Raw genomic sequence first — 14,187 nt, forward strand, 5'->3', positions numbered from 1 at the left:
ACACTCTGTGTCTCATACAAAATCTCACCGAGCTGTTGTGCTGTGTTAGAGGAGTGGACCTACCGTGATGGCCAACGGGGACAGGCTGGTTCTGGCACTTGGAGGAGCAGGCACAGTGGGCTCAGGCCTGGTGAAGGCACTTCTGGACAGAGGTAGGCAGGCAAATTTTAATTTCTGATTTCCACTAATCAATGATGCACACATTTGCAAAGCTGTAAAAGACCAATAGGTTTCACTTCACCAAATGATACTTCTAGAGTTGACTGGTTATAGAATATATATATATATATATATATATATATATATATTATATATATATATATAGCTGTTTACCTGCTGAATTTAACATTAAACATAACATTATAAATGAAAAATTAATTGTAGCATGTACAAGGGTTATGGCATATTTAACAGATGATATTATGTTATTATTCAGCAAACAGTTATTGTGTTAAATTCAGCAAATAAGTAGAAATTGTGCTCTAAAATTTGCAGAAAAATTACATAATTACATTTTCCATGAGAATGTGTTAACTTACTTTCAAATAAAAAATCAATAAAAGATGTAATGTGATGTCTAAGTTACCTGATGTCAACATATGAATGTATGCTGAAGGTTTTAAAGTTGCCGTGATCTCCAGAGACAGTAACAAGCTAGAGAAGCTCAAAGCATTTGTTTCACCCACCACCAAAGGCAACCTGACCACTCTGGTGGGAAACGTTGGTAAGTCCTCTTCTTCACTGGTCCTTTCTTACAGGATGTCCCTGTTCATCGTGAGGGATTTTGTTTCAAAAGCAAAGTGTGCGTGTGTGTCTGCAGGCTCAGAGGAGGGAGCTGAGGAGGCAAAGCAGGCCCTGCTGCGCTCTGTGGGGAAGGTCACGGATGTGGTGTCCTCTCTTGGCTTCAGCTGGTGGCAAGGAGGACCACCACACACCCAGTCGCTTAAAGAACTCCACTGGGTGAGCTGCTGCAAGAACCTGCTCATTCCATTCACTCACATGTATATATACATATAGTAGCTAAAAGCAGATAATTATTAGTTAACAGCTCATTTACTATACATACACTGCCTGTGAATCATTTGGGGACATGCAACTTTAAAAAATGCTTTAATAATTGAAATTTCTTGGTCAGTTTGCAATAGCTTAACACATTAACAAGTCTAAGCAGAATTATTTTAAATAAAACAATGTCACACATGGAAATACTTGTGACAACAGCTGAAAAAAACTAACTATATGTTCACCACCAATAACAAAATTAATAGTGATTGTTCATATGCAGAAAGTATATGCAGCAGTTATAGCAGCTAAGGAAGCCTTTTAGACAAATGTGCCATTTTCATATATTTTTTTTTGTTATTGTCATAAATATTTCCATGTTAAGTTATTGCACACTGACAAAGAAAATGTAGACATTTTGAAAAGCCAGGTGTGCCCAAACTTTTGATAGTCATTGTTTAACAACTAAGCATTTATTCATTCTCTACTGCCAATGCATGCATCATTGTTCTCGTTCCCCTTTTTTTAACCCAGTCTAATTTGCAGAGGTCCTCAGTTTTCCTCCATGACTGGTCCAGCATTTTTTACATTGTATTTGTCGTCTACTAACCCTCCTTCACTCTGCTCATTAGGTTATTGAGACACTGCTATTCAGCACCTTTGTGTCTTGGAAAGCCTTCTTCCCTCTGGTGAGAGATGACCCCAACTGCACCTACACATTTATTACAGGTGGGTCATACAATATGCATGCTTGTGAACATAAGAATTAAGAGAACCTGGCAGCCTGTTTTAGTGACTGACATTTAGTTACTGACATTATTACATGATTTAGACCAGTGGTTCCAATTAAATGTAACATATGTTACAAATGCATTTTGGAATGACACTCTTCAGTTATTGATTTACGAAAGCCTCATTTGAGTTGAGAGGTACATTACCAGTTTCAGCGATTTGAGGGGCATTCTGTGTCCTGCAGGGGGTGCCGGTGAGAAACTGCTGATGCCAGGCACAGGCTTCCTGACCGTAGGGGCAGCCAGCACGCTGGCATTCTGCCAGGTTCTGAGAGAGGAGTACCCAGAGGTGCCCTGCAAACTCAATCAGGTCTGCCTTACAGTATTTCAGAGCTATACCTATAACAATTACACTGAGCCTTAGATCTAGGCATAAGCTTTAACCAGGGCTCAATTTGAGGAGGGGGGCAAGGGGAACCATCACCCCAGTCAAACAAAGAAAAAGACAAAAATGATCACCTTTATAAAAGTGTTGTCCTGCTCCTTCCATTTGAATGGTATTTAAAATAAATCACAGAATGTTAATATCCTTCTGCCAAAAAAGTAAGTATAATTATAGCTAATGACCAACTCATTCTCTCTCTTGCCAGTCTCTCTTGGTCTTTTGAATCCATAGCGTCACTGTTACATTTACAAAGCCCTTTATTTGCACTGAAGTTTGTAGAAAACAGCTGTATGTTTCTAGGGCATGTATACCCCAGACCCAGTGTTCCTTCATTATAATTTTGGAAACAGGCCTATATTCCCAGGGCCCTTTGTTTGCTGGTTGCAATTTTCTTCAAAACTATTTCTATGAATCAATTTCATATGTTTCATTAATGTATAATATTGAGATTGACCTAATATATAAAGAGGGAAAACAGCCTGGGAACATAGGAACCTGGCAAGATAGGCGCACCCCTATTACCATTTGAAACTATGTGTTAAGTATTGACCTTTTCATGCAGGTGAAGATCAACACGGGTGTTGCCTCTCCGGAGCGCATGGCACCTGGGTACCTAAATCATGTGGATTTAGGCGAGGCTGTGGCTACTCTGGTGGAGAGGAGGAACACGTCTCACACTGTCTTTACTATTAACTCCCCCTCTGACCTAAAAACTGTCATCCTGGAAGGCAATCTGTAGACACCCTTCAGCCACTGAACAAAACCATAAAACCCATTCAGATTCTCTGATTTATACTCTGCATCCACTTTAGCTTATCATCCGTGCATATGTGTTGTTTTCTTTGCATGTCAACTAACTGTTTTTGTAAAGAGAACAGAAAGCTTTGTTGTAATTCTTGATATGCTTCCAATGTATTTCGAATAGTTAATAGACAATCATGAAAATAAAGGTGCCAGAAAGCGTTCTTCAAAGCGATGCCACAGAAGAACGATTTTGGGTTCCCTAAAGAACCTTTTAGTGGAAAAAGTTCTTTAAAGAGTCACTTTTTGTAAAAGAGATGTGTGAGGGTGGTGAACATATTTAAAGTTTGAAGGACATGCCCATAGGGTCAAGCTTTTGCACCAATTAAAGGCTGGAAGTGTACGTCCAAGCCAAGAACCTTTATTTTAAAAGTGCAGGGTGCACATGCACATGGTCTGAAAAAGAGACAGAAAGAGCAGCTTGACTCCAGGGTGAGAGATTAAGAGATACAGAAGGAGGCTGGAGGAGAGGCATGCTTGGGAACAGGAGAATAAGAGAGAAAAATGTTCTTGGACCATACTCTGGCTTTAGAGTTTTACCATGCCTGTGGGTTGTTGTGAGAGCGGTAGGAAGGGAGGAGGGGTCCAGACGGCTGCTTTGAGTCCCCCTAGCGTGACTCCCTGCCCTGTTCACAAACATCCCTCATTTCTGTTCGCTCCTGCTTATCTGGCTCCAATTATCCAGGCCACGCTGCCCAAAAATAAACAGAGCTGCGAGAGGGGCTGGGAGGTCCAGGGGCAGCCCAGCGCAGGAGAGCGGACGAAGTCACTGAGGGCATTGCTATCTTTTGTTTTTGTCATTGTCTCATTTGCATATATGCTTTAGCAACATGAATGTATATTTGACATGCCAATAAAGACATCTGAATTCACAGGAGTGACTGATCACTGGTGGAGGATGTCAGAGGAAGGAAGGGGCTTTGTCAGGAATGCTGGACTATGTTTTATTACGACTCACAGCCCAATTGTATACAATTTTAATGAACTGTGAGGACATGTAGGGGGTGCACTTTGAGTGTAGCTACAGACACATTTCATTCTTGGTTTGGTGGTTAAAGTCTTGATTCACCAATAATAAAACAGCTCTCCTCTTAAAGGCTCAAACACCCGCCAACACCTGGGTGGCCAATTAGATTTCAGGGACAGCGCTGGCCACTCCGGCCACCCCTTTAAAACTGCACACAAGCATGCGCCACAACACTGCAAACTTATCAACAATTAGACTGGCTATTTCTTGTAAGAAATATAATCTTAAATCATGACAATCAAAAAAAACTTAGCCATTACATTTGCCAGTGAAAAGCTAGTTTGTGTATGCTATGTCAGCTAGATGGAATTGCATAGCTGTTGGAGAGTGAATGTTCAATGACTACACTGGCTAATTGTGTCCAAAATAAAATCTATTTAAAAATCAGCCAAGTGGAAGTTTCTCAGGCAGCATTTTGTGCAAACATTTAATTCAGAAAGAATTCCTGGCTTTGTATACTGCCTGAGAAACCAGCATTTTGTTACATTCTGGATACAGCCATGATGACTTTTGTTGTGCTGGTGTGTAACTATTTCTAATCTTTTCATGGCACTTTGAATAATGTCAACAGGATCTGTTTCCATCTGCTAATTTGTCACCATGAAGCACTTGTTTGTCACCAGTATTGAAAAACAGACCAACAGAACGAACCCCATACCCATAGGTTTACCACATCCATTCTGCAGGCCTATAAAAGTGTTTAGTCTTGAGGGGGGTGAGTCACCTGAACTTGATGAAATGGAAACTACGGTAAACATGGGCCACAGAACACAGAGGGTGTGACCTCTACTGTATTCCCCTCCTCTGGATCCCATTAAAATCTGGAGCTCTTCCCTTTCATTGAGACAAGGGAATTTAAATATTGAAACAGATTTAAAAACAAAACGTCAGCCTTGGCAACGCAACACTCCCTTTTTCGTGAGACAGTGAAGTGTGGATGCCAAAAGAGCATCGCTGCTTGTTAATTCTGAAAAACATGCTTCAAACACATCATGAATTCATAATGAACAATGCAGGAGGCCTCAGCCATGCAGACAGCAAAACTAAAAAAATATGTTACTTTACCAGGCCAAACTGACAAAGATACATCAAAAACTGAATACTTAATGATGGGATTAGCCTGTATTATATGCACTAGAATACTGTTAAGTATGTGGTGTTATTGGATGCCAATAATTCCTGCTAGCACACTCAAGAGGCTCGGATCATATCATTAGCCAGCCCTGAGGTCTCACAGAGACCGCGAATAAAAGCTCCAACTCACGCTATCTATTTCTGGCAAATACCTTGCAAACTCATTCAAGACATCAGACTTGCAGACTTGTTTAAAGTGCATGACACAAAGTTTAACACAGGAGTGCATTTGAGGGATCATGCAATACATTTTACTTGCAAAAAAGGTGAACTGACCTATAGTTTGGCTTGGGAAAAGGCACAAAGACATTAAAAGCTCCATTTGCTACATTTTTCTTGTATTTTATTTTTGTCTATTACATTTGTGTGGGTTTATGTACCAAAAACAGCTGTAACTCATTTTTACCTTTTTTCAAACTCTTTTTGTCTTTTACAATTAAACAGGTCGTTTTTGTTAGTGTGCCTTTAAGACTGATATACGTTAATAACCTCTGTTCTGATTGGTTTGACTAATCTGCAGTAGACTGAAAGGACATAAAATTGATGTTACAAATTCAAAAAGGGGTTGTTTTTGCAGCTTACTTTTCACATAGTTGTGTGCAAACATTGGGCAACCCAGTCAAATGATGTGCTGATTTTCTAAGTGAAAAAATAAAAGCCAACAAAACATGAAAAGTGGCCTATACGAAAGCTATGGCACATTATATATGTTAAATGTAGCAAATGCCACATTGAAGTTTGTTACCTGTGGAGCTTAACGTAATTCCATTTAAAAAAATCAGCAAAACATGCCACTTAACTCTGTGTTTAGGCTTTTGCATGCAACTGTATGAAAACTGTTTGGCGTGAATTGTACATGTTGAAGCTTCAACAATGTTTATATACTACATAAAACTCTTATTTCCAAAAAAATGAGGGAAAGTCAGTTTCCCATGGTTAAAGAATTCAACACTGAAGCTGCATGAGAGACATTGTCAAGATTTTCAAGAAGGTTTGAATGAAGCCTATACAATGCTGTAGGAAGGGCACAAGCTTTATATGATTCTCTGCTTATTCCAGGATCAAGTACAGACTGTCTTGTGTTGATAGCCCCTCCACACAGACATGCACTGAAGCACTAATGTAGGGGACAAGACAAGTGGACTGGAAGGGATTTAAAGGGACGCTCTTAGACAAAGAGCTGGGCTACTGGAGTTATTAAAGTTCCCAAAGGGGCGAGAGAGGGGCTATTCTAGGACAGAGGTTATCGGCCCAGCCTCCAACTGATTCACAGTGGCATGTTTTCTCCTTTGGCCCGGAAACTTTTGGAACAATCCTGCCATCTGCCCTTCAAGCTTGCTAGCCACCCCAGGGCACAAATCTCGCCTTGCCGTGCGAAACCCAAACATCTCTAATCCACCCAAACCGAACATCTTTGGCTTGTGCTGCTAATTAAATACAGCATAAGTTATACACAAAAAGTGAAGCTCCATGCATAGCACTCCTCTTAGAATAACAAAGCCTTTATTATAATGTGGTACATTGTATGTATGAATGAATAAATAAACAAACAAAGAAACAAACAAACAAACACACACACAAAGTACAAGTTATCCAGACATTTAACAGAAAATTTCAACTAAATACAATTATTTTTGCACACCTCCAAAGAAACATCTAAAGTTCGTTCTAGTTTCTGCTACTCACAATTCAGGTAAGCCCAAACACGTTCAGTGATGTTAAGGTCTGGACTCTAGGGTGGCCAGTCCATTGCTTTGAGAACACAAGCAGCATCTTGTAGCGCTTTTCTTCTTTGGGTACCATTTCCTTATCTTAGTAGTGGCTTCTTGACAGCTACACATCCTTTCAGACCCGTAGTGCCAAGTTGTCTTCTCACAGTGGAAGAAAGGACAGAAACACCTGTGGATTCAGATCTGAAGCAAGAGTGGAGCTTCATTTTCCTCCTATCTCTCAAAGATGAAAGCTTTAAGTACTGTTTATCAGATGGTGACAGTTTGGTAATCTACCTGGTCTTACAAGGTTGTTGGTTCCTTTAATAATCTTTAATATATTTTTTTTAACATTTGATTTTTCACTTATTCCCCTTTGACCTCACTCTTCCTTATATAAGTGGATTATTTAATATGTAATCTCTTCTGAAACATCTTAACTATAAATAATTGTACTTAATGGCCATTTTGACTGGAAATAAAATAAAGGCAATCTATATAGATACACAGAGAGACATATGAGGAAAAATATTACTTGTTAAATAAAGCATTCCAAGGTAACAGTTTCTTACATCTTTATTGTCAGAAAATCCAACGCAGGCCATATACTCCCACTCATTCTCCTATACGCATACACATTAAAAGATTATCAGTAGCAAACATCTTTCAAGATTGCAGGAGAGTCTACATAAAGTACAACAGTCACATTAGTGGATACACAGATACATAATTATACATTTACATACACACAATTCTAGAAGATTTCTCACAGTTATTACAGATAGTAGACAGGTGGTACAGCAATGTTAGCATTTCTTCAACTTTTTTCTCCCTCCCATATTCTTTTTCAACTCATTTGCTTCTTTGAAATGGAGAGTAAAACATACTTAAATATCTAAATAGTATCACATAATAAAAGCATAAAATTTAAACTTTCCATATGGAAGCAGGTGTGAAATGGCATACATTAGAACACTAAAGTAATAAAGGACATATTTTCACATTATCAAGAGAGTAAACTGAAAAAAAAGATGGTGAAAAGTGCAAAGTTCCCTAGCAGCATGTATTGCAATGCATTTTCAGCAGCACCTTGCACTAAAGTCAGAAAGTATTGGCTGAACATTTAATGTATTACAGGTCTGAGTATCAAACAGTAGTGCTGATTCGGGGGTGGGTGTCACATGCTGATGTGTTTTTTTTGTCGTAAACTGCTCATTGAACTCTTTTTTCAGTTCAGGATGAAGCTTAGGCTGGCTCCAAAAACCACTTGCTAAACATCTTGTCTTTTCTCAACCTATGCATTAATGGCTTCCCCACTATTCATCAAAGCATATGCATAAAAATTCAGAGAAACTGTGCTCTGCAAGCATGCAATGAGGTGATGAAATGGAAAGACAATGTTTGGCTTGAGAATACAGGACAGGAGTTCAATGCATCCTATCTAAATTTTCATCTGGTTTACTACTGGGAACTAGAACAAACAATTCCAAATAGAGTCCTCTCTGTGTTCCTAATTGGCATACGCTTATCAGGTTCTTTTTTCTTCTTGCCCAAGTACATACTCATAAAATATTGCTGAAAATTGTTTACTTAAAACTAAAGTTCTCCCTGCCATGAGTTGCAATCTCTTCACGCATCAGTGCACAAAACATTCTTCACAGAACTACTGTTGTCCTTCCTGAGAATGTCTGTTAACCTAGTTCCATTTAAGACAGTAAATACTTGCAGTGCTTTAGTCTTCCATTCACTCCCACTAAAACATTCTGAACAATGGCATTATGAGGAAATTAAAAAGGGTGAACAGAGAATAAAAATTAAGCACGCCATTTGATTTCATTCCATGTCTCCATTAAATGTGACGACTGCCCCAACCAATTCCCTCATAACATCAATTTCATTCCACTCCGCTAACCCGAGCAGTCTTTCACAGTGGTTTGGGACCTAGCTCTCCAACACAGTAGGACTCTGGGCTCACCAGGCTCTGACGGTAAGCTCTCGAGTCACTTTGTGTAACCTCCTCCACAGTCCCTGAAGAACGGAAGATGGACGTGTATGTCTTACAGAGCCCTGAAATGGACGTGGAGTTCATTCTCTGGGCTGAAAGACTGAGTAGAGGAGGATGTGGTCTGTTGAACATGCATCTCTTTACAACTGTTAAAAGAAGACAAAACATAATTGTGACAAAATGTAACATTTAAATCTCAGACTATAACACATAATGGATAAAGATATGAGAAAAGAACATGCTGTACTAAAGAACCACTTTAGAAAAATCATTTTAAATGGAGGGGACTGTCCATAAAGATTAAAGAGACTTTATAATCAACCTTGGACTAAGAAAATGACAAATAACATGATCATATGCACCACTCATTACCCAGTCCATGCATGGAAACCATGCTGCAAAAACGGCCCGTTTCCAATTCATGGTTTCTGTGATGTCAAGAAAACCAAACATCTATTCACCAATTTAGCCCAAAGTACACTGAGCAAACACAGTGAGAACCTGAGCTACAGCAGCACTGCCAAATACTAAAACCAGGTGATGTACACAGTGGGACAATATGGCCTCTCTACAGCCTATCTTACAAAGACAATTTAAAAACATTAACATATTAAAATGTTTAACACTATTTAATTCAGTTAAACAGAGCGAAGTCAGCATAAATTCATTTAGCCTTTGTTAGTCTATGCGTCTTCACCCGTACTGGTGAAGTGGTTGTTATTGTGTTAGTGTGCATACGCCTGGTGGGAATGCTTAAAAGTGACTGTTGTATCCAACTGCAACTCCATCAGCAATGCTTTTCTGTGTGAGCAGACCCTCCTTCACTGCCAGCATGAGGTGTCTATTCATTAGCGTGGCGGCATACACAGGCTTACATCACACAATATCAGCTGGTATCGGATAAGGTCGAGTACAAGTAAATTAGCACACTATTGGGCTGATACCCGATATCAGTATCAGTATTGATGCGTTCCTACTTGAAATAAAAACATGCAGTTACGCTGACCCTTTGCGGATGAGAGACGATTGGACACCTGCTCTAAACATTTTTAGTGGCATTTCCATTAAGTTGACTCACTTGACATTTTATCCAGCTGCCCACAGTAATTCACCCAAGAAACTGAAATGAAGCAACAAAAAAAAGACACAAAATATGAAGAAAAAACTAAACTAGAAGCCACCAAGGAATAAGGCTTAGCTCCTACTTTTCCACAGCAACAGAGAAGTGAAGCATTCAATTTTAGATGCTCTGTGACTGAGATATATAGAGACACTTAGGCTATTGTAAGAGGAATGTGGACCAGGGGACTTTGTCTCAGCACTGGGCACCGTAGTGCAAGTGACAGCTCTACAGATAGTGCTCACTGCAAAGTTAAATGTTTGGATAAAATGGGATAATTGTGTCACAGAGAGTTTTGATAAGGTGGGATGATGATGTCAGGGAGAGTTAGGAGCTCTGTGCTTAGTTCCAAACTGTGTGCAAGGTCCAAGGGATCCACCATATGACTCAATCCACAGTAACTGACAATATTCTTTACTAAGCTTACTTCCTTTGATAAGAAGTGCATAAAATTGTAAGACTACTGTTGAATTTGATTAAAAAACTTTTAAATGTGAGCACAACACAAACCTTTCACTCCAAAACAGCACTACATAACTGATATGTAATGACGTCACATTATATCAACTTCTAATGCATTTTTTGGCAATAATCTCATGATCGCTTACGAGTCACTTATGAGCGAGATCCCAAACAGAACATACCGTTCACATGTAAATGTCTAATAGCATTATCATTTATACAAACTACCTAGTACTGTGATGCACTGTAAAGGGATGGACAAGTTGAGCAGTGCGACCCTGAACTTACCTGTCTCAGGTGGGCTTGGCAGCCTGCTGCGAAGTTCCAACTAAATGAAGTGACTCCACATACGTTAACGCACTCTGCATTGAGGTTAGGCAGTACCCCTCCTCTCCAATCAGATACCTGTGGAACACATACATAAAACCTATAAAACTCATTCAAAAGGTAAATTATGGACAAATAAATAATAAGGAAAATAAATAATAAATGAGTGGAGAAATAAAATGAGAGAAAATGCTACACAATGTGGTTAAGCAGTTAACATCCTGCTATGCTCCGGAATAAAAATCGTATAAAAATCCTCAGGCTCAGGTGACCGATTCTGAATCAAAATTGTAAAAGGGTTCATTATTGGGGCATGGGCAGCAGGGGCTTCAGTCACAACTGGCTAGTGCATCAGTGGGGAACTGAGGGCCAGACTCCAGCACAATTTGGCAATTTCCCTGCTTTAATATGTCAGCTAAACCTGCTAATTACCTAATGAATTGTGTCAGGTGTGCTTAAGCAGATATATCAGAAACTGTGCAGAAATGTAGCCCTCCAAAATCAGAGTTCCCTACTACTTAAGCTAGAGTTTCAACAGGAACAGTGACATCTGCATTTCCATCACAAGAGTGACATTTGCGTTTTGATCTATCAGAAAGACAATAGCACAGACATTTTGGTCGAAGGCACACATTTAAATGACCATGATGCGTGATCTGCAAAGAATTATTTGTGGTCAGGATTAATTTTGAGACACCAATTTTGAGGCGAGTAACCAGTCAACAGGTTGCAGGCTTGGGTGTACGGCTATTATGGCATTCTGAGTGGGGCAGCGTTGTTCAATTATTAGCTGCTCATAGAAGTAGATGGGCAGGCAACAAATAAGCTGTGTGCCACAGAGAATAACTCAGCAATTAGTGCTGCATTACACGTCATGAAACTATATAACCTCCACTAACAATTTTTTTTGTTGGCTTTTTAACCCCAACAACTATCTATTTTGGCTGAGTTGTAGATATTTCATGACAAACTTAGATAATTATATAATGTTGATAAAGCATAATATTGATACAGATAAAGTAGCAGTAGTAGGGCTGTCACAATCATGAAATTTATATAAAAATTGTCAACTAAAAATTGTGATTTGTCTTTTCTTGTTTAATGCTTGCAACAACTAAAACACACGCCTAAAGTAACCAAATTGGCTGATTAGCCACCTTACTTGCTAGCTATGTTTACTTAGCAGCTAACACCAGATGTACTGTCGTATCAATACTGTGCGCACTTACAGAAATGTCTACAATAGGAATACATTGATACCAGTACTGATATTGGCCTGATATCATGCTCATTTACTCTAACTCAACCTCATAAACAGGCACTGATACCAACATTCGATACCAGCTCAGTTTCTCAGCATGCTTGCTCTGTACTCTGAGCACAGCATGTTGTTTTGAACGAAACAGCTTCATTTGAAATTGCTCACAGACAGAGTTGTCTGTGGGGGCTGCCTTTCATGTAGTGTCAGCCGAACATTTTTTCGTACAGCGCGAGTCACCAAAACAATATGTCTAAATAAAAATTGCACAGAGTATGTCTGGTTTTAGAGGACATTCAACTACAGCTTAACCAGGCAAAAAGACTTCAACAAACACGAAACAGAAGCTGTGATTCCTGCTGTCGCTGTTCTACAGGCACTGTTGAGAAAGGGGGGGCAGGGTTCAGGGTCAAAACTATGAAAACATACTTTACTTAAAGCTGTACAGAAGTTTTTCTGATGTGAAACCTACTCTTCTCCACTGCACAGCTACTCGATCCAAGGTAACTAATTTAGCACAGCTAACTAATGCATGTCATGTACATCAGTCAGCTTGTAATTATTAACTGTTAAGGTACATTGCACCCATTTACACCAACAACAAAGTATGTAATTCATTATGGTATCAGCGAGTACCAAAAAACGTGTACTTGGTCTGAAAAAAAATGGCTTCCCTAGTCTACAGCAAAGCCACACGTTCTCCAGTGTGAAAAATAAGGGAAAAACATAACTCATTCTCCTAGCATACATGCCTAAAATGTTAGAATTAGCTACATAGCTAACAAACGGTACTTGGCACTGCCATCTAAACGTAAGAGCACCAAGATAGAAGTTAGAGCTTTTTTTTTGTTTTCATAAGTCCTTTGATGTCACAATGAAATTCTCTTTTATTTACAGTTATTTGCCTTAACTCAGCACACCTAATTCACATTTTGTTTGTTGCAGCAGAAGTTGACCGTGAAATCTAACGACTGTGAAACAGGACTGCAGTCAGCCTTATTGCGTGGTGCCATGTGTGATCTCATGGTTTTGTGTAGCCTAAAAACCTAAAACCCCAAAAACCCAAAATTGTTTCCTTTTTTTGTTTCCAACATTTAAACATTTATTTTATGGTTGAGTGAGTGGAGGTCCGATAGGTCTAGAGGCTGCTCTGCTGAGTCATGGGAGCTGCATGGGCATGCTCTACGCCAGAGGTGCGGATTACAAGGCTAAAGAAGGAAGGGTGCGAACAACGACCATAACTTGAAGTAGGCAGACGTGATATGAGGAAGCGGGTGGGTTCGGGCATTAATAATCAAGCTTGTGCAGACCTCTAATGTAAGCAAACAGAGGAGCAATTGTTTCTCAGGTGAATAAGAATGTTAACACAGGATGTGAGCAGATTGTGTGAGCAAGAACAGTTTGCCCACAAATACATAGAGAGTGACATAGTAGTTGCATAAGTTTAATACAAAGACAAATGTAAATTTGAGAGTTTAGTGGTACAAAAACCATAGAAAATGTTATATGGTCATATTAAATTTCTTACACCATATTCTCCACAAGTGGGAGAATGCATGTGGGGCATACACCAAGAGAACAACACAGGCCCAAAGGCTTGACCCATACAGTGAGGGATGTGTTCTGCTGGCATATTTTGGGTCCATTTGTCACCTTAGAGGCAGGGGTCACTGCAAGTCAATACAAAATTTTTCTGAATGATCACCTTTATCCTGTAATAAAACATTTCTATCCTGATGGGAGTGGTCTCTTCCAGGATTACAATATTTCCACACACAAGATATGAGGGGTCACTAAATGGTTTGAGGAGTATGAAAATGCTAAGCGACACTACGCAATGGTCTCCGTAGTCACCAGATCTTAACACCCATGGGAGATTTGACAGACATGTACAGCATCATATCAAAACACCGAGGGAATATCTTCTGACAGAATGGTGTTTCTAGCACTCCAGTACAGTTCCAGAGACTTACAGAACCTATGCCTAGCACATTCACATTGGGGCCTTTCCACAGTCCACTTGGAAAGGCCCCAAACCTTACTTGGGCACTTTTTGTTTTCATTTGTTACTTATGGCTACAGATAAGTGACAAATCAAAAGGAAAATCAGAATAAAGTACAACGGCCTAACTTTAGGGATATTCCAGAGTTGCCAGCCCTTGTTGC

The 14,187-nt window shown here is 39.5% G+C and overlaps 2 protein-coding genes across 3 annotated transcripts in view; one reads left to right on the forward strand and one right to left on the reverse strand.

The window, feature by feature from the left end:
- Window positions 1-3,825, forward strand: si:dkey-238o13.4 (uncharacterized protein LOC560780 homolog). The gene is made up of 6 exons (XM_036584720.1): window positions 1-152; window positions 617-724; window positions 821-960; window positions 1,635-1,731; window positions 1,979-2,103; window positions 2,741-3,825. The coding sequence occupies exons 1-6, from the start codon at window positions 68-70 to the stop codon at window positions 2,915-2,917; spliced, it is 732 nt and encodes a 243-aa protein (XP_036440613.1). The 5' UTR covers window positions 1-67; the 3' UTR covers window positions 2,918-3,825.
- A 3,582-nt stretch (window positions 3,826-7,407) lies between these two features.
- The window catches only part of vps9d1 (VPS9 domain containing 1), a 28,529-nt gene continuing 21,749 nt past the window's right edge, over window positions 7,408-14,187 (reverse strand). Inside the window, exons 15-17 of one of the 2 annotated variants that reach the window (XM_036585204.1) lie at window positions 10,725-10,841; window positions 9,933-9,974; window positions 7,408-9,000 (exon numbers count right to left, since the gene is read on the reverse strand). In XM_036585204.1, the coding sequence (XP_036441097.1) occupies window positions 10,730-10,841 (112 nt within the window). In that variant the 3' untranslated portion in view covers window positions 7,408-9,000; window positions 9,933-9,974; window positions 10,725-10,729. The remainder of the gene's footprint in view (window positions 9,001-9,932; window positions 9,975-10,724; window positions 10,842-14,187) is intronic. The other variant, XM_036585203.1, reaches the window with a different exon arrangement.

Source organism: Colossoma macropomum, unplaced genomic scaffold (genome assembly GCF_904425465.1).
Source record: "Colossoma macropomum unplaced genomic scaffold, Colossoma_macropomum, whole genome shotgun sequence".
In the NCBI taxonomy this organism is placed as follows: Eukaryota; Metazoa; Chordata; class Actinopteri; order Characiformes; family Serrasalmidae; genus Colossoma; species Colossoma macropomum.

Excerpts from the sequence above, each read along its gene's own strand:
- si:dkey-238o13.4 (XM_036584720.1), top strand. The coding sequence starts at position 68 with ATGGCCAACGGGGACAGGCTGGTTCTGGCACTTGGAGGAGCAGGCACA. Across the intron at positions 153-616 it reads GAAGGCACTTCTGGACAGAG|GTTTTAAAGTTGCCGTGATC; the intron begins GTAGGCAGGCAA and ends TGTATGCTGAAG. Across the intron at positions 961-1,634 it reads CGCTTAAAGAACTCCACTGG|GTTATTGAGACACTGCTATT; the intron begins GTGAGCTGCTGC and ends TCTGCTCATTAG.